The sequence below is a fragment of the Cyprinodon tularosa genome, unplaced genomic scaffold (genome assembly GCF_016077235.1).
Source record: "Cyprinodon tularosa strain WSP-4 unplaced genomic scaffold, ASM1607723v1 ctg52, whole genome shotgun sequence".
NCBI classification, from domain to species: Eukaryota; Metazoa; Chordata; class Actinopteri; order Cyprinodontiformes; family Cyprinodontidae; genus Cyprinodon; species Cyprinodon tularosa.
This window is the reverse complement of record NW_024039252.1, coordinates 2,524,701-2,549,840: the sequence shown is the minus strand read 5'-3', so window position 1 is coordinate 2,549,840 and position 25,140 is coordinate 2,524,701. Positions and strand designations below refer to the sequence as shown.

The 25,140-nt window shown below is 37.3% G+C and overlaps 1 protein-coding gene across 12 annotated transcripts in view; it reads left to right on the top strand.

Moving 5' to 3' along the window:
- LOC119795708 (adhesion G protein-coupled receptor L2-like) overlaps positions 1-25,140 on the top strand; it is a 141,942-nt gene that overhangs the window by 41,706 nt on the left and 75,096 nt on the right. For all 12 annotated transcript variants that reach the window (XM_038303865.1, XM_038303866.1, XM_038303863.1 and 9 more), the window contains exons 3-4: positions 14,132-14,345; positions 21,366-21,475. In XM_038303865.1, coding sequence (XP_038159793.1) covers positions 14,132-14,345; positions 21,366-21,475 — 324 coding nt within the window. The remainder of the gene's footprint in view (positions 1-14,131; positions 14,346-21,365; positions 21,476-25,140) is intronic.

Sequence of the window (25,140 nt, the reverse complement as noted above, 5' to 3'; positions counted from 1 at the left end):
TGTTTTTTCTCTGCAGGCCGCCTCATTTACAAGTAATGGATAGGTCCGGTTCAAAGCCACCAAGTCGTTCAGATTTAAAACTTTGCTTGCTGTGTGTGGTGTTTTGCAGGAAGGCCCAGTTGTCATAACAAAGAATTGCATTTAATGTTGAAAGGAAACATTGGGGGTTCACTAACGTTATAGGAATATGAAGGTTTTTTTTTTTTTGTGCCTTTCATTGTGTCTTGGGATGTTTGCCAACAGTAGAAATCACCTTTGAAACAGAGACAAAAGTATTTACAGTGGAAACAAGGACCTAGTGCTTTTTATTGGTATTTTCATGTTTGGAACAATTTTAAATGGCTTGAAGGCAAGTCATAACTAATCTAAAGCACAAAAGCTAAACAAGCAAGCAGCGACAAAAGTGTATATCATAAAAAAAAAAAAGTCTTTGCAAAATCAATCAAAGCCAGTTGGTGCTCTGAATACCTTCAGCAAGATCTCTGCTTCTTCAACTGCCTTGTTTTTAATCCTGACTTAGAGTTAGAGCAGTAATTTGTGAAGATGAGCAGACATAAAGTCGGTCTTCCATTTGGACAAAACGGCAGCTCATTGCAAGGAAGGGGAATGAAAGGAGACAACAGTTCTATTTACTCTGTGTGAAAATTGTTCCAAAATGATGCATTTGTCTCTACCTGTCGCTGCTGCTCTGAATCAAAAATGTCATAACTACTCAGATCTCACATTTTCCACTGATGGTTGTGTTTTGCACCGCAAGCGCTGGAGTTAAAACGGATGTTGACAGTAGAAAAACATGGCAATCAATAAAAAGCATTGTGGATTTGACAATTTTGGCTTTTTGTGACATTTTTCTTTGTTTGCACAGATGCTGAGGCAGAGGTACTAGTATGTGTAAAAAAATAAATAAAAAAATTCCAAAATTGGCTCTGCAGAGGCTCAACCAGCTCTAGTTTCTCTCTGCCTTTGCTCCTGCATGGCGGATGGTCATACAGAGTTAGTTAGGCCAGCTCCCAGTATAGCCTATGAATGTGCCTCTGTTGCAGTGACTGCTTTGCTAATCTCCTCAGAGCTGAGTTTTGCCATAGAGCATGACCACACTTTTTTTTGTCTAGGAATTAAATGTCACCTGAGGGCAGGTCACCTGCAAACAAAAGGCCACCAGCCGATTTTCAGGTATAAACAGTCTCAGATAAGGGGGCCTTCTCTTGCTGTGCAGGAAATTGAATAAGTACAGGGGCAGAGAAAAAGTGGGCGAAACAGCCGCGCACAAAGAAGGTTTTTGTTTGCCTTACACTATCAGTATTGACCTCTTGTAGCGTATATCCTCATTGAGTGTGCGCAGCACAATGGTCTCATCGCAGATGAGGAGCAGGAAGCTGTCTGTCATCTAGATCTCCCCATCTGGGCATCTGTTATCAGCACTGCTGTTTTCTGCTCGCATTGACCGGAATGCTGGTGGAAGGGAATGGGGCAAGGTCATCACGCTCAAGTCAATCAAAGTGGTCAGCATTGCAGAGATAGCGGGGGGGTCATTGCAGAGGAATGTGCGCTTTTTTTCATAAGACTATCTGAAGTTCTTCAAGACCCCCAACTGGATAGGTCCAGAAAGATAGGCAATGTGCAGTGGCTGGGAAAGGTTTTTCTTCTTTTTTTCCCCTACAAATAAATAAAAATCTGAAGTTTGGAAGGGATTTACCGTATTGTAATACCTGGAAAATATACAATTAAATTAAGTCACCTTATTGCTAAATACATTGCAACAGGGTTTTAAATCTTAGGATAAAAAAAAATCTCAGACAAAAGTCAGCTCAAAGTTGATTTTTCACTATTTAGGCCCTTTAAAGCAAAATGCTTCCCCATAAGCAGCTTAAATGGAAACTAATCATTAAGTCATAAGTAAATATGTCACACATCTACATGTAAATACTGTATATAATAACCTTTCTTTTGTTCATGTTTTCCTGTCAGTCCAGAGTATCATGAAACTGTGCTTTCTCTTCTTGAGATTGTTCGAGAAGCACCTTAAATGTCCCAAAAGAAGACAGAGTGCAAGCACACAATGATGTGACCAACACATTTTTTAAATTAGGTTGCTGCAGAGCTGGCACTCTAGAAGGGGGCTCCTACAGGATGAACACAGCTGGTAGGAAACTCAGGATGGCTCATGAGAAGATTGCTGATAGAAATCAGCCCATTAATCTAAGTCAGCACAGGCTCTGCCTTAATTGCATTAAAATTTGCATTTTAATGCAAGGAAACATGCATTAAATGAAAGACATGTGGAATAAGAGGCATGAAAACTAAGACATTTTTGCCTGGGGAGCCACTAGATATTTCTTTGTTGTGATAAACACAAACGGCACAGAGAAACTTAAAAGAATACATAGAAATGATTAAGTAAATTAGTTTAAAGTTACAAAAAATAAGCAGGACCAAGTGACACCGCAACAGTTATAGAAAGTATACAAGGATGAAACTGTTCTTTTTGAATTTGTCCATTCATTTTCATCTCATACCTGATCTCTCCTCCAAGTCATCATTGTGGTCTCAGCCCTTATTATTCATGTAATCCGTGTTCTAGTTGCAGCTTCTCCTGACACCCTGTCTCAACTCTACACATGCAGGACTGGGTGAAACAAGGAGGGGGTTGATTAAGGGGAACTCTGCCCCAGCAAACAAGAACAGAGACAAGAGCATGTGATGAAAACTAACTCACCCTGAACACCACATTTCATTTCTTTCTGCTTCATCCTGCTCTTTCTTCCATCCATCCCCACCCTCTGAGAAAGCACCTGACTTACTCCCAGACGTCTCTTGCGTGGAAAATCCAGCTGGGGTTTAAGAGCAAGGGTAAAATGTGGGCTTCAAGGGGGTTTAGGCATCACTCAGGGCAGATCAAACCTGCAAAAATATAGCCCTTTTGCACTCTGGAGGCTTAGTATAACTTACCTCTTTCTGAGTGTTTCATCAACTTCCCTGAAGAGATGCAACAATATGTTGGATATTGAACAAGCAATGAACTAATTCTGTCAAAGCGGCGCTCTACGACGGGGGTTTAGGACGGTTTTAGGTTTCAAGCCCAACATTAAAAATAAAGTCAAAGTGATTAAAACCTTTAAAAGACATACGTATCAGTATGGAAGAGGTGTTTTCTCGCTAGATTATGAAAGATGTCAATTTATTCTTAAATCTAATCAGATTAATGTGGCAGTGAACTGAGCCAAACATTATAGTTTATGACATCCTCACCAGAATAATTCCTGCCATGGCCTGCATAAATTTAGAGGTTCACATGTATTAGTAATGCAGGGAAGCTGTCTGTCTTCTGATTCGCACCCAGAGGGTCAGAGATAGGAAGAATAAATCTTAATTCTTGTGACCAAATTAAGACATTACAGCCTGCAAGCTGTGGAAGAAATTCCTCTATGCAAGGAAATGCATCTGAGCTAGATGTTCTGAAGTGCTAAAAATAATCCACCATGTCTGCTGCGGATCATTTGTGACAAAAAAAACAAACATTTTGCATAAGCCTAGAGAATGATAACCTAAACAACTGAACTGTTCAGATAAGCAAAGGTATGATGTGTACATAATATTTCCTAAAGTTAAGGTGATCCTCAGGAATTTAAAGCAGGAGATGCATAGAGGGTGCTGCTAGTTCTGCCTTGTAATGAATAATGGGCAAATTTACCTTTTGTACTCAATGGCATCGGCCAAATATTGATATTACAATTCAATATATTGTTCATCTCTACTTTCAGTTAGTTATTTTATTTATTTATTACATTTTATTTGTACAATATAAACAAATGAAAGGTGCAGATTAAATCAATTTACTGTGCATTGATATGTTTAGTTTTTTTTTTGCCATGTGTATTCTGATATATTAATATCATTTGTGTTATTGTTTCATACATTTAGACTCAGTTTGTAAACCAGATACTTTGGTCAGCTTTTCATCCTCTTTACGATGACATGGCTTCAATGTTGTTCATTTGTTGATTAGTTGCTGCTGCAGTTTTTTATTCCATCTCTGCAAGCCTTTAGGAATAAAAAAAGATTAAAGGGAAATTGTCATAAGCCTCTTAAAACTAGAAAATGTAATTTTCTTTTTGTATCAAACAAATAATATCATTGGACTTACCTGCTCGTTTGTGTTCAGTTGTTTAGCCATTAAACTATTTTCTCATCTTTGAACCATATAGAGACTATATTTGTTCTAATTTAAACTGATTGCTAGCTTTAAAACAATGTGAAAATGAGCCTGTATTTTTGTGAGTCGCAAAACAAACTACTTGTATTTTTAAGTAAAAATCTAAAGGTGCTTATGTACAAAGTTTTTTTCCTTGATAAACATAAATGAACATGTGTTTCCTTAAAATTATGTTGAAAAAAGATAATAACACACAAAAGAAGTTTTTATTCATATCTTCTTTCAAATTTATATTATCTCTGTCAAACCTATATTAAAATTAATCTTTTATTTTACCAACATATTTTTGGACCGGTTACACAACAGTTCAGACTTGAATCACATAGCAGTCAACATTTTTTCTATTGCAATACATTTAAACAGTCTCTATCAAATAAGATGATACTACAGGTGGTTGATTCTGTCAGTCTGAAGTTAAAGATTAGATGGGCGTTACAACCTTGAGCTCACCACCAAAGAAAGATCATCAATAAATCGGTGGTAACATTCAAAACGTTGGTCAATAGTTACATTAACCTTGATCGACGTAAACCCAATAGAATTGTTTCTGAATTTGTTCTTGAAACTTGCCATTTTTTAAGCTACATGTAAGGAAATTATCATTTCTAATGGTTAATTTTTACCATTATTTTATTGTATTTTGCACAATATCTCTCTGATAAACTAAGAGACACAAACGTGTTGGTTAAATATAGGCACAAAGTCAACAACAGCATGAGCAACCTTTAAATTGTACTAGGCCCTCAGTGTTATTTTGTCTGTAACAAAGCAAATTGAAAACTGTTAGACAAGTGTACAGTGCATCAAAAATGTATAATTCTGACTAAATAATGCACAGGCAGTACTAATATTTATTATATATGGTTTCATCTTTCAGAAACTCTCAGATTCCTCTATCTTATGCGATAGCATTTAGTTTTTACATATTCGGCCCACATGAGGAGACTGGAGGGAACATTAGGGGGCTTTAACTTCAGCAAGATAGCAAATCCTTCGACCCTGTCACCAAGACATGCGTCAACGTTTAATATGTTATTTTATACTCCCATACTGTTATTTTCTGAGTTAAGACAACATTTGGAGAAATGAATGGGGGAAAGGGCAGCGATACAAGTCACGGCTTTGCAATTTGAACCTGCCCAGCTTAATTCATGTATCACCAAAGAGAAAAGGGATACAACGCAGAGAGCTTCATCTGACCACGGAAGGAGTCTCCTCTATATTGTCGGATTCTATTTTCGAATTCTTCTATGGGAATCAAGAGTGTCTGATAGCAGCAGGCTGGGAAGGGCGTGTGTAGCCTCGGGGTTTGTGGTCTTGTCTGACACTGTCTTTAGAAACAATTCCCAGCAAGGTGGACCAGAGCGGGGACTAAAGTGTCATGGGAAACGGTGCAATGTGTCCAACTTGATTTCCAGTGTTTCACCGCATTTCGACAGTTGGAATGAAACGTGAGCTGTGGAAGGATATGGAAGGCTTCTTTGGGTGTCATCTGTATTCGAAGAGCAGGTGTTACGTTGTGAATCCCCAGATCTCTGTTGTAATCTCTCACCTCTCTAATGTGTGCCTCTCACATCTTATGAATGGTCATGTAAAGCATTTTTTTACATTTTGGGCAGGACGCTCGACTGCATCACTAATGGAGGAATTTTTTCTGTAGTGTCTTTATAAAGGTTAATGTAGGGTAGTTAAAAAAAAAAAAGGTTTTTAATCTTCTATGCCTATTTTAAAAATTCCTTTACAAAAACCTAACTCCACTGAAGTAAATCCTGTTCATTCCCTCCGGATATTGGATTATGAAGGCATTTCTTAGTCTTGGAGGAAAATCTTGACTCTAAGATCTTCTCTTTCTTTTCAAAATGTTGCCTACCAGTAGCACCGGGAAGAAAACAACATAAAAAGACAAACATCTTGAAGTCCTCCTGCTGTGACCATGGTGGGGGCACTCTTATTTGACTAAAGGCTACACCCTCCTTTATGCCAAAAAAGAAAGCTTCCCCGTCAAACTGAAACTCAGAACAATAGGGGCCAGCCTTGGGGAAGCAGGGCCATTTGCATGCAGCTGTTTGCCGTTTCCAGGACCATAAAGGCCAATCAAAGGGGCCTTAATGGGAGATGACAAGCGTCAACCAGTGCCTTTACTCTCTGTCTGTGCCAGGTCTAGTCATTCTCTCCTACCCTCCAAAAATGTCCCAGTTTTTTTTTTTTTATTATTAAACATTCCTTCATTATTTTTTCCCCTCCCACTGCCTGATGGTGTGTAGTTTGAATGGTTAAAGGTTAGTAATGTCTGCTGTCTTGAGAGTTTGCATGCAGAGCAGCCAAGATGAACCTTAACATGTGTGTTATGGTCTGCCGCTTGCAGTTGGCAGACGGCAGTATCTCAACACAAAAACGACATCATGTTCTCATTTTATCTCTAGGGATTTCTATTTTTTTTTCTTTTTTTTTTACATGCAGGGTATAACTGCAGAGGGTTTCAGATGCACCCATCTGAGCCACGGTGCTACTTCCAATTTCAATGGTGTTGATAGAAAACAAAATATGTATTATGAGAGGGGTTGTCGCCAGTGAATTATAGGCTGTCAGCTAGAGGAAAAAAAGGAAAAGAAATAAAACAAAATTCCCAGAAGGCTACAGATTGAGCAGCAGTACCAGTCTTACTTAGCTCACTTGAGCTCAGTAGATGGTTTAGTAAGCAGGTCAGGGGCAGAAATCTGAAAAGCTACTTTTCTGTGCAGCCGCTCACTGATGAGGGCTAATGTCAACAAGAGCCAATTATCACCTTGTCAAAGTATTTCCCATTTCAATATGTTGATTTGGTGTCGATTAAATATGATAGTGCAAGAGGTGGTTTGTCAGGCAAAATATTATATATGATTTTTTTTTTTTTTACTTGGAATCCATGATTACCAGAATGCTCACTGAAGAACATTGCTTAACAGGGTTCTGCATTACAACATTTTTCTTTAAAACTGTAAACTTAAAGAAAAGGACTGTATCTCAATGAGAAAAGCTATATGAATGAAAGTCAAATCAAATAATGCATACTTTTTTGTAAGACATAGGTATTTCAGGGACATTAATGTAGTAGATAATGGTGCAAAAGATTGTTTTCATTGTTAAGATTTTTGCACAGTCCAACCACTGCTGTGTTTTGCATCCTGCTTTATGTAACAACCAAATTTGTGTCTGCAGTGCATCAATCACAGCACACCTAACAACAATATTGTTTCCCTTTTTATTACAGCATATATGTTTATGAAACTGGATGGCGGTCCTTTATTAGCACTGATCCAGTAGCCAGAGATGGGGACTCGAGTTTGTGACTCGTACTCGAGTCGCACTTAAGTCGCATATTTAATGACTTCAGACTCGACTTAGACTTGCATTTAAAAGACTTCAGACTCGACTGAGACTCGTGATTTCTGACTTGTGAACAATATTTTATTCCAGTGTAAAAACACTTAAGTGTTTTTTGTTTTACTAACTTGACTGATCGCCGCTCGCCTTACCCGCACACAGAAGAAAACTCAAAGACCCAAACCGTGAAGCACTCAAGTTCAAGCGTTTTATTTATACAAAAAGCCACAGCAAAAGTGGCATAATAAAACAGTCCTTTTCTTCTCCTGATAAAACCTAAAATTCAAGAGTTTTCCTTAAAATCAGAGGCTGGAAGTTGGGCTCCGCTTGTTATGCTGCTTCAGGTGCGAGTGATCAGCCTGCAGCACCCACTGGCTTTTTTTTTTTTTTACTTGGAATCCATGATTACCAGAATGCTCACTGAAGAACATTGCTTAACAGGGTTCTGCATTACAACATTTTTCTTTAAAACTGTAAACTTAAAGAAAAGGACTGTATCTCAATGAGAAAAGCTATATGAATGAAAGTCAAATCAAATAATGCATACTTTTTTGTAAGACATAGGTATTTCAGGGACATTAATGTAGTAGATAATGGTGCAAAAGATTTTCATTGTTAAGATTTTTGCACAGTCCAACCACTGCTGTGTTTTGCATCCTGCTTTATGTAACAACCAAATTTGTGTCTGCAGTGCATCAATCACAGCACACCTAACAACAATATTGTTTCCCTTTTTATTACAGCATATATGTTTATGAAACTGGATGGCGGTCCTTTATTAGCACTGATCCAGTATCCAGAGATGGGGACTCGAGTTTGTGACTCGTACTCGAGTCGCACTTAAGTCGCATATTTAATGACTTCAGACTCGACTTAGACTTGCATTTAAAAGACTTCAGACTCGACTGAGACTCGTGATTTCTGACTTGTGAACAATATTTTATTCCAGTGTAAAAACACTTAAGTGTTTTTTGTTTTACTAACTTGACTGATCGCCGCTCGCCTTACCCGCACACAGAAGAAAACTCAAAGACCCAAACCGTGAAGCACTCAAGTTCAAGCGTTTTATTTATACAAAAAGCCACAGCAAAAGTGGCATAATAAGACAGTCCTTTTCTTCTCCTGATAAAACCTAAAATTCAAGAGTTTTCCTTAAAATCAGAGGCTGGAAGTTGGGCTCCGCTTGTTATGCTGCTTCTGGTGCGAGTGATCGGCCTGCAGCACCCACTGGCTGATCCACAGACTCTGCGGCGCTCCAGCACGGTTCCACTCCCTGGCGTGCCACACCCCTTTCCAGACCGATCCAGCTAAAAAGAGAAGCAAGGAGAACGCCAGCATCCACGCGCCAAAACCCCGTCGGAAGACATATTCCTGTTTATGCTTTAAGCGAGGGGGAGCGCTACTTACAGGCGAGGTTCCTCCTCTGCCCTAATACTCCTTACTGGGCCATCAGTGCGCACGGATCCCGCCTGCATCTCCCTCAGCAGCGCGTCCGTCTCTGTCACCTGCAGATTACGTTCTCCTTCTACTTTCCTTCAGACTCCTTTTATGTCGGCTTTAATCAGCCCTTGCTCACACCTGAGCGCAGCAATTACGCAGCGCAATTAATGCACTCCGCCTCCTCAGACTACTACTTCAGTCCAGTGCGCATGGATTGTCACAAGGGAAAAACAAACCAAAACAACCCAACATGCAGGAAAAATTCAAAAGTCTAAAATAAAGGAAAACAATCATATAAAAAGAAACATCAAAACATGCAAAGCTCAAGAAGAAAATACAAAGAAAAACAAATCATATCTTCCTCTCCAAACATGCAAAGCATAAAACTAACATTTAAATGAAAGAAAACCATAAATCATATTTTTCCCTGTGCAACACACTGACGTCACTGACGCAACAGTACGTGGACGGCAGGATTGTGATTGTTTTTTTTTTTCCACAGTCCTCATTTTCAATAAAAGAGCAGACATTTACTGCTAAAACTAGAAAAAGTTGTAACCACAAATGTCAGGAAATACTGTAAGAAAATGCTAAATTTATCTGGAAAAATTTTTTGCGTGTGTGCTTTTTTTAATTGTATTTTTTCATTTAGCAGTTCAAGATAATGATAATTCCATAGATATAATAGCGACCTTTAAGCTATACCGTCTCAGTGACGGAGATGAAAACACAAGGAGAAACAAGCAAGCACAAAAATTATTGCACTTTTTTAAATTAATCAAGTGATTAGAATTTTTTGTGCGATTAATGGATTATTGCGACAGGCCTTCTCAAGACTTGAGACTTGACTTGGACTTGAGCTCTCAAGACTTGAGACTTGACTTGGACTTGAGCTCTCAAGACTTGAGACTTGACTTGGACTTGAGCTCTCAAGACTTGAGACTTGACTTGGACTTGAGCTCTCAAGACTTGAGACTTGACTTGGACTTGCAAAAAATGACTTGTGAACATGTCTGCCAGTATCCTTCCTTTTTGGAAAGCTTGAAGTATGATGTGCTATCCCCACTAAAGTACTGTTTTTCTCATGAAATGTTACACAGTTTTTCTCATGCTACAAACAAAACTTTTATATGTGATTTGGATCTTAGGGTTAAGACCAATACAAAGGTGTCTTTAAAGTGGAAGGAAAATTATCCCCCTTTTTTTTTTTAAACATAAAAACTCAAAAAATTTGGGCACGTGTGTTTATATAGTGTCCCTTTATGCTTATTACCCTAAATAAAATGGAGAGAATAAAGTAAGGGATTTCATTTTTATCCCTCTGTAGAGGGGTCTTCAGGAGCAAAGTGATGCAAATGACATGTTTCTACATAGGATTAGGGAGAAGAGAGGGCGCCAAACAGGAGGAAAGGGAAACTTTTGGTGTATCTGAAGTGAATTTTGCTGGAATCAAAAAAACATTCTTTCAATTCGCCATGCATCATCCAGTCAATGACTGGGTGTTGTTGTGACAAAGGGTAAATGAAGGAAACATTAGTGTTGAAATAAGCACAGAATGCTCTTTAGAGATTTATATATGGCTTTTTAAAAAAGGATTTTAATTTAGCTCTAAGAAGGACTTGGATCACTTATCCTGTGTCCTCCTGTTGTAGCTTCATTGCCTTCATCTGCCTGGCACTGGTGCTGTCAGCTCTGGTGCCTTTTGCTATGCATTCCTCCTGCTCCTGTTTGAGCTATGGAGTGCCTCCTCATCTTATCTTGGTTGTCCAAATTAAAAAGGTATCTTCAATATCTGGACACCTTTTCATTGATTTCATAATAAAACTAAGATTAGCTATATGGTTAGAGCAGATTTTGCCTGTTTTTTCTTTTTTGTAATACAAATAAGTCAATGTATGAAGTAGGGATAAGATCCAACCATGTCTTAGCAAGAGCCAGAAAAAGAATTGCAAACAGGTTATCATATAGTTTTTAAAACTTGTTTTTTAAGCATTGGTCATAATGCATCAAGATCCCACACTCTTTGTTCCACACACCTGCAAGGGTTTTACTTTTATAGATTTCATAGATACATCCTGACACAATTTTTCCTGCAGCGAGTGGCCTTCTCTCACAGTCAACTGCTGCAAAGTTATCATTCAAACAAAGCACAAAGTGTGAGATGAAAAGCTTTTCATGTCTTCCTAAAACTCACTGCACACAACCATCCTTTATCAAGACTTTTCAAAACTTGTACAAACCATTGAAATCCGTACAAAAGAAGACACAAACAGAGACCTTTTTGTCTTGACGTTTTTCCTTCAGAGCTTTGCCTCAACCTTGAGATCTTAGGCAGTTAAGCCACCAAAAACATCTCTTCTGAATTCAGATTTTACCCATCCACACAAATGAAATAGTCATTTTTGCACATGGTATAGTTTTATCAATTTACTCAAATTTGTCACTACATGCCTCATTTTAGGTTAACGAGAATATTAGTGAGACCGCAATTATGCACAGTTGGGAGAGGAGGTGCTTTGTTATTTGGACCACCAGGACAGTCTAGATGCTCCTAACTGATTTAGCCTTGGCCAATGACTAAAAAGATCTAAACAAGGAAGGTGGGGGAGGGGTCATCCCAGGCACGGGTCTAATCAATTGCTAGGCTTCCGCTGACAGAAACTTGCCATCACGCCTGGTGATCTGATAGATGGGTAGAGGTGGCAGTGGACAGAAAGAGAGAGAGACTTAGAGGAAGCAGATAGGGCAAGTGTTAGTAAGGATCTTTGTCTTTTTTTGTATTTTTTTTTTGCAGAGACAGTCTTTCTGCTTGGAATTTAAAAACCCCATGAGATGCATTATTTCCGTCTGTTCTCTGTAGCTGCCGTGATAAACCCGTCACTCTCTCCATGAGGAATGGCAGCCGGGACAATCATTAGTCGTTGCAGTAAAGCCGCCAACTTCTCTCTCTGGGTTTTATCATCCACCATTCTGGACAGGTTTTCTGAAAGGTTTGGGTAATTGTCGTGGTTATTAGGAAAGATAGAGCGACCCCGCAGCCCTTCACTTATGATTTGGCTGGACTGATTTCTTCTAATGAGGTGATAAACAGTCCAGCTAAGAACAATTTACTGGCTATTAGATGGATCATGGTTTCATAATGAAATGTCTAGAGGCCAAATGCCAGATAAAATCTCTCATTACTTTTATATTTTGTTCTCATGCTTCTTCTTCTGGTATACCTAGAATTATATTTTTCCTAATGTCCAATGCCTCTAACTGTATATTTTTAACTGTGAATGTTTTGCAGATGCCACTTTCTTCCTTTTGTTGCTGTGTCGTGTGTAGACATACGTAGACTATCATTATATCCAAGGCAGGCGCAGAAAAGCTGCAATGACTTGCAGGCATGTAGTTCGGCTTTTTAAGGACAAGGAATTTCAAGCTGCAGTCACTTCAGCTCTGAGCAGTTCAAACAATGCTAATTGCACCGGGCCCTGGCTATCAAAAGTGTGAGGATAATTAAAGGTGGTAAGTGTTAGTACATGACATGCTCCGGAGCCAATGGGAACAGGGAAAAAGGTAACAGGCTGAAAGGAGGGCTAATTAGGAGAGAGAAGTGTAGAAAATACAAATGGTAGCTGCTCCCTTAGGGGCCCACCGGCAGTGAAAACGAGGACTATTATTGACAGTCCATACAAAGCTCTGCTTGCTCTTCTTTAATGGAGCATAATTCTGCTTTCTGTTTAGAATATACATCATTGTTTTCTCAAAATTGCAGACACTTCTGGTTCTTATGACTGTAAGTCTGGTTTATGGATTACCTTTTTATTCTTTTTTATGAATCAACTTGCATTGGATATTCAAGAAATTTGGTAAAAATGCCACTTTTTTAGGATGTACACTGCAAAAAATGTTAATTTAAATCAGTGATTTTCTTAAAATAGGCGTATTTTTTCTTGAATTGAGGAGGTTAGATAGACACTTTGCCAATGGAACCAGATATTTACATTTAAAATAAGAAAAAAACAATTGCATTGTTTTATTTCTAGTGCATTGTATCTAATTAGCTTATTTTAAGAGTATAAATATTCATTCCATTGGGAGATCATCTTATTAACTTTCTCAAATTAAGAGTAAATACACTCAATGTAAGAGATTTTTACTTATTTTTAAATCGTTTTTACAGTGTCAAGTGTAGAAACCCATAATACTTTCTTCAAGCACCTGTATGCATTACCAAAATGTTTATTTTAGGGTTTCCTGCCAGAGTAGAAAGTTAAACCTAATAGACATTCTGCAGAGGAAACTACAGATTTGTTTGACACGACCTAAATACTGCAAAGTATTTACACTTAAGCAAGATGCTTATTGCAGCTAAAAGGTTTGTTTGTTTTCAGCTTGATTGTACAAGATAAATGAAAAAATTTTGCATTTTACGAGGCATTTGTACAGTTTTTATTTCAACAGTTTCTGTTTGGTTCTGTTTTTGAATGCCTTTATTACTTAAAGGGAACCTTGTCTGCTGTAATTTTGTGTCTTCCAAAGAAGACCTATTTGACAGTGCTTCAATCTACTCTGCTTTAGCTATAGATCAGTCATACTTTATGGACCCCATACTTGCTCTGTTCGATTATTTGCAGTGTGAAATACACTGTATTCCACTTCATTCAGCTGGGATTCTCCCTATTTCTATGTCTTTCTTTACTAAACAAACAACGTGAATAAGAGAAATAGATTAAAGTCTCCTTATGATAATAAAACAAACCAGATTTGGTTCCTTTGGTTCTCTGTTTGTAAAGACCATCTCAAAGCACTCTGCCCTTTATACTTGCACAGGAATTTATTAGATTATCACTGATCGCCAATGATTTAAAAATTTGACAGGCCTGACCGCAGAGCGATGGAGAAATGAATTGTTTTTCATCTTTCCCCCATTCCTGGGTTGCGTGTAATGGCCCCTCTGTTTAAAACTGTGGTAAACATTGGCTGCTGCGGCCTATTCGGACCATGCCAACAAATTTTTACAGCATGATGTGCGGTCTTATTGTGCTGGCGCAGTGATCCTTAAACCTATTCATTTAGTGATGTGCTGTCTTTGTCTTTGTGTTTGTTTTTCTCCTCCTCCGTCGTCAGGCTTCAGCCGTGCGGCCTTGCCTTTTGGGCTGGTCAGGAGAGAGCTCTCGTGTGAAGGATATGCAATTGATCTCCGCTGCCCCGGGAGTGATGTCATCATGATTGAGACGGCCAACTACGGCCGCACTGACGACAAGATCTGTGACGCTGACCCGTTCCAGATGGAGAATGTCAACTGCTACCTCCCTGATGCCTACAAGATTATATCACAAAGGTAAAACACCGCAGGGGAGAGGCAGATTTCATTTCATAGACACAGCCAAGACCTGGGCAGAAAAAAAAATGGCTCTATTTCTTTCTTGAATATTTCCATAGTTCTTACTAAACTGTTTAATGCTGTAGCATTTGGTTTTTGTTGTACTTTTTAAGGTGTTTCACTTTATTTTTCTTTCCATTTGACTCTTTTTCTTATCAAGGAACATTTTGATTATTACCAATCAAAAATAATATTTACTTAATTGATTCATTAGCGTGACCCATGTTAGATACATTCTTTCTTCACAAACTTAAGTTTGATTTCTTTATTTCGAATCATTTTGAAATAATAGAATCCAAAATCCACTTTTTTAGTTTAATTTTCCATAACATAACCAATATGTTATGGCCATGTTCCAGCCCACACAGTCATTTAGAAAACTGTTGACATGACAGTTGCCTAGGAAATATTGACTACTTCCAGAATGATGGTAACATGAAAAAAAAATAATTTTTAATTTTATCTACTAAAATACTTTTTTCTACTAAAAAGCTCAGAACTTACAGCATCTTTTATTTAGCACCACTGTCTACCTCACTTTTTCCTTCCTACTCTACTTTGTTGGTTTATCTTCTTTTACGGAATGCCATTTATTTTCTTAATTTTGCTTTCACTGGAATACAAATTTGCAAAAAGGAAAAACACTACTCAAATAAATCACCCTGTTTGTAATATACATATTTTAGTTTTTAAATAGAATAAAATATGTATATTAACTAATTTTCCCAGATATTCTTATTTATTAAGATTAACCTGTAATTTTGACCTGAATCATTTTGCCCTTGTTCATCTTGTGCACAAAAAACTCTATTTTTTTAGTTTGCTCATTCAAAAGTTTGTTTGCACTATTGAAATATCCTATCTAGCCAGAGCAGAATATCCTGAACCTCAGACATCCCAATACAAGCGGATCAGAACCAGTCTGCTATGTGTCCGTGGGGCCTTACAGACTCCGCATAGCTTTTAACATGCACAAAACACTGTGCAACACGCTGAAAGCTAATTTGTAAAGACAGCTGAATTTGTTCAAGCAAAGTGGTGCCATCTTACACCCTTCAAATTCCAGCTTTCGCCGTCACTTACCAAATTATGTGGTTGACATTTAAAATCTTAAAAAAAAAAAAAAAGTAGCAGAGATTAATTCTTGACAGGCAGGAAGTGACATCCATGTGGTGGGGCTCTTCACACCAGCTGCCGGTTGTTTCTTCTGTTAGTCATGATCGGAGTAGCTCAGGGAGGCGACCGCTAGTCACATGAACACCCTCCTAACTCTATCTGGAACACTGAGGTTGCTTTGTTCAAAAACTTGTAGTGCGTCGAAGTGGCTTTGACTCAGGTAGTGAGCAGTGCCCATCGTTGGGCCTTTCATCCAGGTTACCCTCTCACAGGAGGCTGCCTAATTGTCAAACGACTGCACTGCAACACTTCTTGACTGCTGCTTATCCCTAGAGGTGTGTGTTTCTAAATAGCTCTAGAAGAGTTATTCATAAACAGAAACACCACAGTTCACTGTCTAATGTTCCGCTCAGTCTTAACCTGTAGCCTTTTTAAAGCTGCCTTTTGAGCATCATCGCCCACCATGTCAGACCTCTGAGATTTTTGCATGCCTCATTCTCTCCTGTTTACTCCCATGAGATGCAGCCCCACAGAAAAGCTTCATGAATACATCAGATCCTGCTGTCTTTCTAAATCTGCACCACAGTCCCACTACAGGCGTACTGTCAAATGCTGCAGACGGTGTCCATGCCCTTTGGTTTCGTTGACAACCAATGCACATTTGCTGTCAAGTCAAGATCCAGACTAGCTGGGGATTTACTTCTAACCTAGTCATGTGAAAATGAGGACATCCAACAGTAGCTTGTGTGTTTTCTAATACATTTGAGCAAATACATGTTTAATATCAGTTGAAAAACAAAGACAAATTGAGGTAATACCATAATTTAGTGATAAAAAAAATCCTTTTAAAATATTTTGTAAAATGATATATAGTTTCTGGTGAGGAAGAAATATCTACAGCCAAAACATTCCCAATTAAAAGGTTTCATTATTTAACCCTCAGACATGTAGTTTGGTATAGGGATGTCCACATATAGAGTTAATATTGGATATCAGTCCGATATTAGTCCAGCTACTCAATAAAAATTATTTCCAATGTTTTCATACCTTATGTAACTGAGTTTTGTTCCATTTTTTAATAATATTACTTGATCAAGCCTTCCTCAGTATGAAATAAGTAATAAAAGCCAGTAAGATTTGTGCTAATATCATATCAGGTCAATGTCAGTATCAACAAATTCTAAAAGCTGCAATATTGGTAGCGTATTGGAAATGAAACAGCTGTATGTTGAAACGCCTAGTTTGGTGTGCTCCTGACAGTTTAACAAACCACTATGATGTTATTGGAGGAGCTGTCTGAGATCTGCAGAAACCCTGAGGTTGTCAGGGCTTATGGGTCTTCATTAAAAAATGTCTTGTCCTTTGGCACTTCTGAATGTATGTTACTTTGACAAATGAAGCTAACAATTAATTCTTTTAGGGCTGCAGCTAATAATTATTTTGTAAATCGATTAAACTGTTGATTTTAATTCGGATAATAATTGGATGGCAGAAGACTTCTTAAAGAAGAATTTTTTTACGAAATGAATTCAGGTAAAATTAAAACTTTTCCACTTGCAAAGGATAGAGCATATTGATAGATGAAAGTTGTTTTTATTTTAATTGCAAAATGTTTACATATTTTTATTTTTACAATTTTTGTATAATGGCTGCTCTAGCTGGGTCGCTCTGTCAGCTAAAGGCACCTTTTAGAGTCTCTACACTCCAATTAATGATTGCTAAATTACTTGACAATTTTTCAATGATTGATTAATCATGACTAATCGGATTAATTGTTTCAACCCTAAGTTATTGCGACACCAAAAAAAAGCCCATCAGCCAAATCCTGCATTATAGGAAAGTTCAACATCATAATATTCACCATAAATTCTACAGTGGATCAGAGGTTGCTTGAAGAAAATTAGAGACCATCAGTAGAGAAACTAAAGGTAAGGCAGAATTGGACTGTGCCACATGAAAACAACTGAAACATGGAGAAAAAAAAAAAAAAACTTCTCAAACATAATTTAGCTGAATGTGAGGAGTGGGTCAAACTCTCGTCAAGTCAATCTCAAAGACTGAAGATTAATACAAGAATCATCTCTGTAAAGATACTATAGCCAGTGGTATAGCAATACCTATTAGGGTGTAATTATTTCCTACACAAGGATGGATATTTTTGTTACATAAGATAAATAACAACAAAATAGATAACAATATTTTACGATGTTTGATTAAAGCACTGAATATTGAAAAAAATGTCCTATTTTTCACTCATCTGAATGTTTTTCAGGTCCCAGGAAACAAAGGCTTTCTAAGGAACCTTTGTCAAAAGTTCTTAACTAAAATGACTGTAATGAGTCAGATATGAGCAAACACGTTCCTGATCGTAATTAAAGGTGATGTAAGATGGGATTTTTAAATCAACCACAAGTCTTTGAGAGACCAATCAGCGCTCCATTGGTGTGCAGCAAACTAGAACGTGGGTATTTAAACTTCATCACAATGGGCGAGTCAATACTGTCAGGATTAACAAAAGGCAACAGCCCTGCAGAAGGATAAACAAACACGTTAAACAAGAGCGGGTAGATGGAAACAGTTGGAGGTCTGCAGCGCAGAGTGGCAGTCTCTGGAAATTGCGACAGAGAGCATTCGTCAAGAACTCACTTTTTTCCCCCTCGTAACATAAATTACTAGGCAGGAATCAAATGGATTGATTTTTGCACGACAGCTACATCAAAGGGGTTTGAGAACGTGTAGCTGGATTAAAGTTTTGTGAAGAAAGTGCTGCAACCTCTGGTCACATTGTTTAATATTCAGGTCCTCATCCCCTTAGAAACACGTCATGAATGGACTATGAATATGACCTTTCCATCTCTTGATGGGAGCAGGTGCAAAAACTGTTCACTTGTGAAAAATTATGATCTAAATACACTTTTTCGTCTCTCTGCCTTCCATTACTTCATTTGAATCCCAACCCCTTACCTGACCCTTTAAAAATACCAAAATGAATCTTTTATTTGGTCAAAGGTGCAGCTCTCTGATAGAAAGCGAATGGAATTCAACACTTGACTGCTGTGACACTGTGCAGTGCAGATCGCATGTAGGGATTCGCTGCTGTTGTAAACAAACTGTCTGAACCGTTAGCTAGAGCACCTGCCCTTAAAACATGAGGGCATCTTCACATTACTGTGAAGAAAAAACTACAGTCTTGTTTTTTATTCCAACATGAAAGGGATTTTTAGCAATTGTAAAAGAAAAGCTATTTTGGTTCTTACATGTATTCAAATCAATATTCAGTGCTTATAAAAGATCAAGTGATACAGTGCAATAGTTTTTCTCTTGTACTGGTTTACCAGCAGAGAATTATCATCTAACAAAATATTTTCTTCTGCCTTTAAACTCATGGCTTTAGTTTTCTGGTCTACACAGTAAACAGTTTGATTTGGCCCCTTTGCTCAAATCGAGTCAGCTGAATACAACCTGCTTAGTACAGCAAAGAACTCATAAATAGCTGGAAACATTCCCCTCCGGAGCTGCTAGAAACCAGAAGTGGAGGTAAAGCTTGAGTGAATATTTATTAGGTGTGTGCCTTTGTGTGCTCTTTTGTCACTGTAGCTTTGCTGCAGCGAGGCACAAAGTCAGCCAAAGTAAAAAAAAAAATGTATATATATATATAGATGAATATTTAATGTTTTTTTATAAGTGATATATCATCATCTATGTCATTTAAGAGCAGTTTAAAATTCCCACTGGTTAAGATTAAATTAGTTGTTTCTTCCTCAACATTAAACAACAGATATTTTGCAGTTATAGAGGTCCACCGATACCACGCTTCAGTAAATGCATAATGTTAGGTAGGAGTTAAGAAAATTTTTATTTTTTTTATTTATTTTTTTTTAAGCTAAACAAAATTAAAGATTTAAAAAATCGGAAATAGTCATCTATATATTGTACTTTTAACGCTGGATTTAATTCTTTGTCTTTGTGCTAATGATTCCCTCCTGTGTTTAACCAAATAGTATGAAATCATATTCTGAGATGTAATATGATTGTGTTTGATTAGTCATGTATATTGGAACTACGCAGTAAAGACTCTGTAACATACCTTTTAGTTTGCACCTATTATAAGCTTTAAAGCACATGCTGACTAGAGCTTTGTCAGCAAACATTGGTTTCTCTGTTATAAAACAGAATTGCTTAATCAAAGAAATTTAAATTTTAAATTCACAGTGATAAAAAACCAACAAATTCATTAGGAATGCAAAACAAAACTGACAGACTATTGAGCTTAGAAACTTTAGGAAGATGGAAACATGTTAAGCTCTTGTATTCTCCAACAGTTTCCCCAAATTCTGCCAGAAAATGGTTCTAGAAATGGTGAAGCCATCTTGAATCCATTTAGTTGAAGATTTACCTTAAATCATCACACAGCCTTGATGCACACCACTATTGCCTGTAGATACTTATTAAATATATTTGTCGATTATATTTTTTGGAAGAACTGTCATATTTTGATCATTGTTTTCTCATTTATGCTTATTTACTACCTGAATTTACTATCTCTTACATTGAGATTAAGAATCAAATAGAGAGACTGGTTTATTTATAAATATTTCAGTCTATTTCCTGTCACATGCAACTTCTGCCTTTAAAATATCTTCACTCCGTATGAAGTGGAACATCCCTCCCTTGGTGCTTTTGAGGGGATCCAGCATGTCCAACTTACTGTCAATCAGATCCCATTTTAATGCAGTGACCTTGTTCCCTTGCGGCGGCTCTTTTGAACATTCGCTACGCATAATCCACAAAAGTTGGTCCACTGTAGGCATAGCTGGTGTTATTTTGTCATTGAAGGTTAGATCTTAGCCATTCCTCTTTCTTTAAGTCTGTTCTGACCTGTGCATGTTTTCATTATAAATATGTGAGTTATGATGATATGTTTGTCTTATGCTGTTTTATATGTCTGTATGCGTACCTGCTTATTTAAATGTATTAACCTAGAAATTATGCAAATAGATTTGTAGCGCATTCTGCAGTGGAAAATTGTCCTAACCTTGCAAATATCAACTGTTCAAATGTATGTCTAACTAGCATCTTTGAGTTTTATCTTCTTTGCAATATTGACCTCAAGTCTGAACATTTTGGGGTTTCTTCATGCCAGTTTTCATCTTGTTTGCCTTTCCTCCTGACATTTTTCTAAATCCCTGGGCCTGAAGAAAGCTCCATTGAAGTGGAGCCAATTTACCCTATACAGTATTTACATAAACTCAATCTTACGCTGTTCTTCTCTTGTTTTTTTCCCCTCTTCCCTCTGTACTATACCTTTTCTAAACACCCAGAAATGTGCTAGCATACAGACACACAGACATGCCCACTGTAATTCATACATCATAGTGTTATTTCACTAAGGGACACGGTAATCATGCCATAGGGCAAACAACCTTTCATAGAGATGACCCATTCCTGTCTTGTTTGGACATCCATGCAAAAGGAGATGCTCTGTTATACTTCAGAACACCCATTCCAGTCCAGTGCATGTCACCTCCACCTGTCACGTGTGTTTTAATGAATATCCTCTCTTCCAATAGCAGCCTGAAGACAGTAATTCCCGACATGCCTTCTAGCTGCCCTCTCACTCTGTCATTCATGCCATTGCCTTCATTTACTCATCCCTTAATGCTCTCATTCCTCCCTGCCTGTTCGCCAAGGTTTGAAACTAGAATGCATAAGTAACAGTCGAGCCTGAGGTTTCATCAATGTCACTGAAGCTGTAACAATGAAGCGCTCCTTCCTTTCGTGTAGTTAATGTTGTCTCTTACGGAGTACTCTTGCTGTGGGTAGTCATGATGAAATCTCTGGTCAATCTTTTTTTTCCCCTAGGTGCAACAACCGTACGCAGTGTGTGGTTGTCACTGGCTCTGATGTCTTTCCCGACCCATGCCCTGGCACCTACAAGTACTTAGAGGTCCAGTATGAGTGTGTTCCCTATAGTAAGTATCGCCACCCCAGTCTCATACTGAAATCATGTTGTGTATTCATATCCGAGTGGGTTATTTTACTGCAACCTTTTGATTTATTGTTACAGAGGACACCTTAGACAAATCATAACTCCTCAAAACGCTTTATCACTAATGATTTAAAGTTAGATTGACCTGTAATAGTTCTTTGATATTGAAAGGTTTGATTTTCTGAGTTGAACAAAATGCAAATTTTATTTACTACCTTATTAATATGTAGTCATGCAGATTGGATTTAATATACCTCCTCTTTGATATATGAGATATTTGATGAAACGAAAATGTATTTATGTTGCTTTCAAAAACAACAATGAAAAATAAAAGTGTTATTTCACTTTTTTTTATTTAACAGTACAGTACATGTTCAGGTAGGCATCGAATGATATTGAATTATCATGGCAAAATTAAGTCAGATTTGTAACCAAAGTTTCACTTTATCAAGGTATTTACACAAATAAGTACATTAAACTTGATAATATAATCAAAATTAATCTATTTATAACAAAACAACAGCTCAATCCTCCTGCCTCTACAATGGTATAATGATTATGTTATCTATATCATTTTTTTATACCTGTATCATTTTCATTAATATGCATACAGCAAGGAGTATTGCACCTTTTTGCTCTCTACATTTTTTACACTAGCACTACATGTATAGCAAGATGATATTGCCTGGTTAATTAGTCAGGCTTTCTGCTCCGATAGCCAGCCTGTATTTGGCTGTCTGCTATCCTCACCACACTATTGTGTTATCTACTCTTCATTTTAATGGAATAGGGAGACCCAATGCCATAGGATGATAAATCTACTTTAAAAGGCATTTAACACTTTAGCACACTCTTTTAATGATCCAATAACAGACTGCAACTGATTATTTTATCAAGATGCTGTCAAGTCCATACCCCTGTCCCTAGGAACGTGCAATGCTTAGAATGGGAGAACATTAGAACTGAAACAGTTGCTTTGCAGATATGGCAGGACTGCATGTTCCCCATAATCCTCTTTGTTATCTCGCATAAAGAACGAGATATGTTGAGAACAAGAAAGAAACAGAAGTATTTTTCACTACATCATTGTACACAGTAAAGTTGGAGGCAGAACTATAGCTTGTTGCTTCTTAACTCTCGCGTGCTTCAAACGGTTAAATTGATCTATTTTTAAGAAAGGGAACAGCTATCCCTGGGTAGTGGCCCACACAGCTGAGAAAACACCGCTTGTTGTCTGGCAGCTTTTTGAAATGGCTGTAAGCTGTGTAGACACAGTATGATAAACAATTTTAGCAGTTTTAAAAACCTTTTTAAAGCAATAAGATGTTCCTTTTCAGTCCAGTTTAGTTTTTTATAACAACAGCCTATTTTTATAAGACTATTTTCAGGAAAACCAATATAGGTTGGGGTAAATTAACATTCTCTCTTATGTTTACTCTTAAGTATTCAAATACAAATCTCCATATTAATGCTAAAACAACACAAAAATAAGTAACTAAGCTATTAAAAAAGCTTTTTTTTGCTAAAGGGCATATTGTGGGTAAACTTTAAATGACTAAAGTTTCCATGATTTTATATGCTTGACACTGACTAGCCTACAAAATGTTCCAAACTCTAAAAAGCTGTTTACTAAATAAATAGCTTTCTCTCTCTCGCTCTTCCACCCTATTTATTTCAGGTTCCAGTAGATAGACAATAATGCTGACCTCGGTCACTGTTTGGCCTTGTTTGTTTTTTCCCCAAAAAAACTAATGACAAGAGCCTTATCGTGCATGCTCATTTTTTATTTTTTTTTTACCTGGCAGCTACATACAAGAACAGTTACTGGCATCCCAATTACCAATGGTGGAAGCTAAGCTTTCACTAATAGATTGTAAATCTCCACCTACAAGATTTAAAATTTGGCTTCTTTCAGATTAATTTGCGTTATCTATCTATTGAAACTGTCAAACTCATCACCTTTAAATTTGATTTTAAAAATGACTGCATTGATATCTTCTCGGATTGCTGGCCACATTATCTGGCTGCGTAATATATCATTTGTTGTAGTTTTCTATGTTTTAAGTTAGCTCTGGCTTGAGGTTTTAAATCAGATTTTTATCGTTTAGTCATGTATCATTTTAGTCCCAACCACTAAAGCAAAACCGAGTCAGATTCAAGCAGAGGTTCCACATGATTCAATTTCCACTGAGGGATTTCACTTGGGACTTAGAAGTGATAAATGGCTGTTGATGTGTCACTGTCTATCCCAGACTCTGCTTCTACGGCAGTAAATGCATCTCTGGTTTATAGCTTGACGCACTCATATAGATAAAATAGAGTTTTTCATTGGCCGTATCTTTTCTAAAAACGGCATTGCTGTTCCTGCGGTTAATCCGTAGACCTTGCTGTGATCAGCTTACTTTGGAACTACTTTCCACTGAACAAATAGTCTGAGCTTTTCTAGTGTTTTTTTTTTTTTTTTTTTATTAACTCTCATATTTGTGGTGTAATTTAAAATCTCAGAGGTATATATTTCTACAGCTTTACAAATAAAGCAAGAACGATCTGCATGACTACATATTAATAAGGCTTGGAGAGACAATATTTTCCCCCAGTTTCCTTCGACTAACTTTAAGATTCTCTTTTTAATGAAATCAGTATGTATAGTTTTATTTAATGTTCTTGTCGGACTATAAAGTAAAAGCTCTTGCTGTAAGACTTGTTATATGGCCTGAAAGTTTGAGAAAATTCAGAATTTCCTACTCTTGATTTAACCTAATTATCACACATATTCGTAACTCTTCCTTCCTTCTACAGTTTTTTTTTATTAACTTAGCTGCAGAGTTGTTTAAACCAAGCCCTAATTTATAGTTAATCCATCTTAAAATGGGTTTCTAGAGTAGCTTATAAATGCACCCTCGTCTCAGCCTGTGAAAGTACTTCATATTTGAATTGATGAAATGTAAACCTTCAGAAATATTCATATTCATTTTTTTTCCTCTGCTTTCAAACAGACCTTCCTTTCACCTCTTGTTCCCATCCTGACTAACTCTTCTCTTTTTTTCCTTCAGTTTCCAATCTTTTTACATATTGTTTCCAGCCCTACCTCATGCAGCGGCATCCATATAAGGCCTACTGTCCATCAGTCCTCTCTTGTACCGCTGGCTCATTTAAGTGTCCAGTTGATAACTTTAATGTCATATTTTGCACATGCATGGCGAGCTGCTTCAATCCAGTGTTTGATTTGTATTTAACAAGTTTTAAACACTCTCCACCATGAGACAAGACATGCAAGAAATAACTCCTGTGCTGTTTCCTCCTAGACTGTTATCCATCTAAATCTGACCGGGACTTCTGAGACGTTTTTTTTTTTTATATTTTCTCAATCTTTTGCTACCTAGGTGGGAAGCAATCTTTGAGGAATGTATGCAGCTTTTACTGTATAAACTATTATTCTGATGGCAGATAAAGGCGAAGAAACAAAGTTTATTGGAAAGTGCAATACATAGCTGGTGTTCTATTGTCATGACTTGTGTGTTTTTGCTTTTATTGTAGGATGAGACTTAACCCCGCTAACAAACATTTTTCTTTTTTCTTTTTTACCCCTCCTCTAAGATCCTCCATCCCAGTTTGCCTGGTGGTTTATCTCACACTCACATCCTCCGA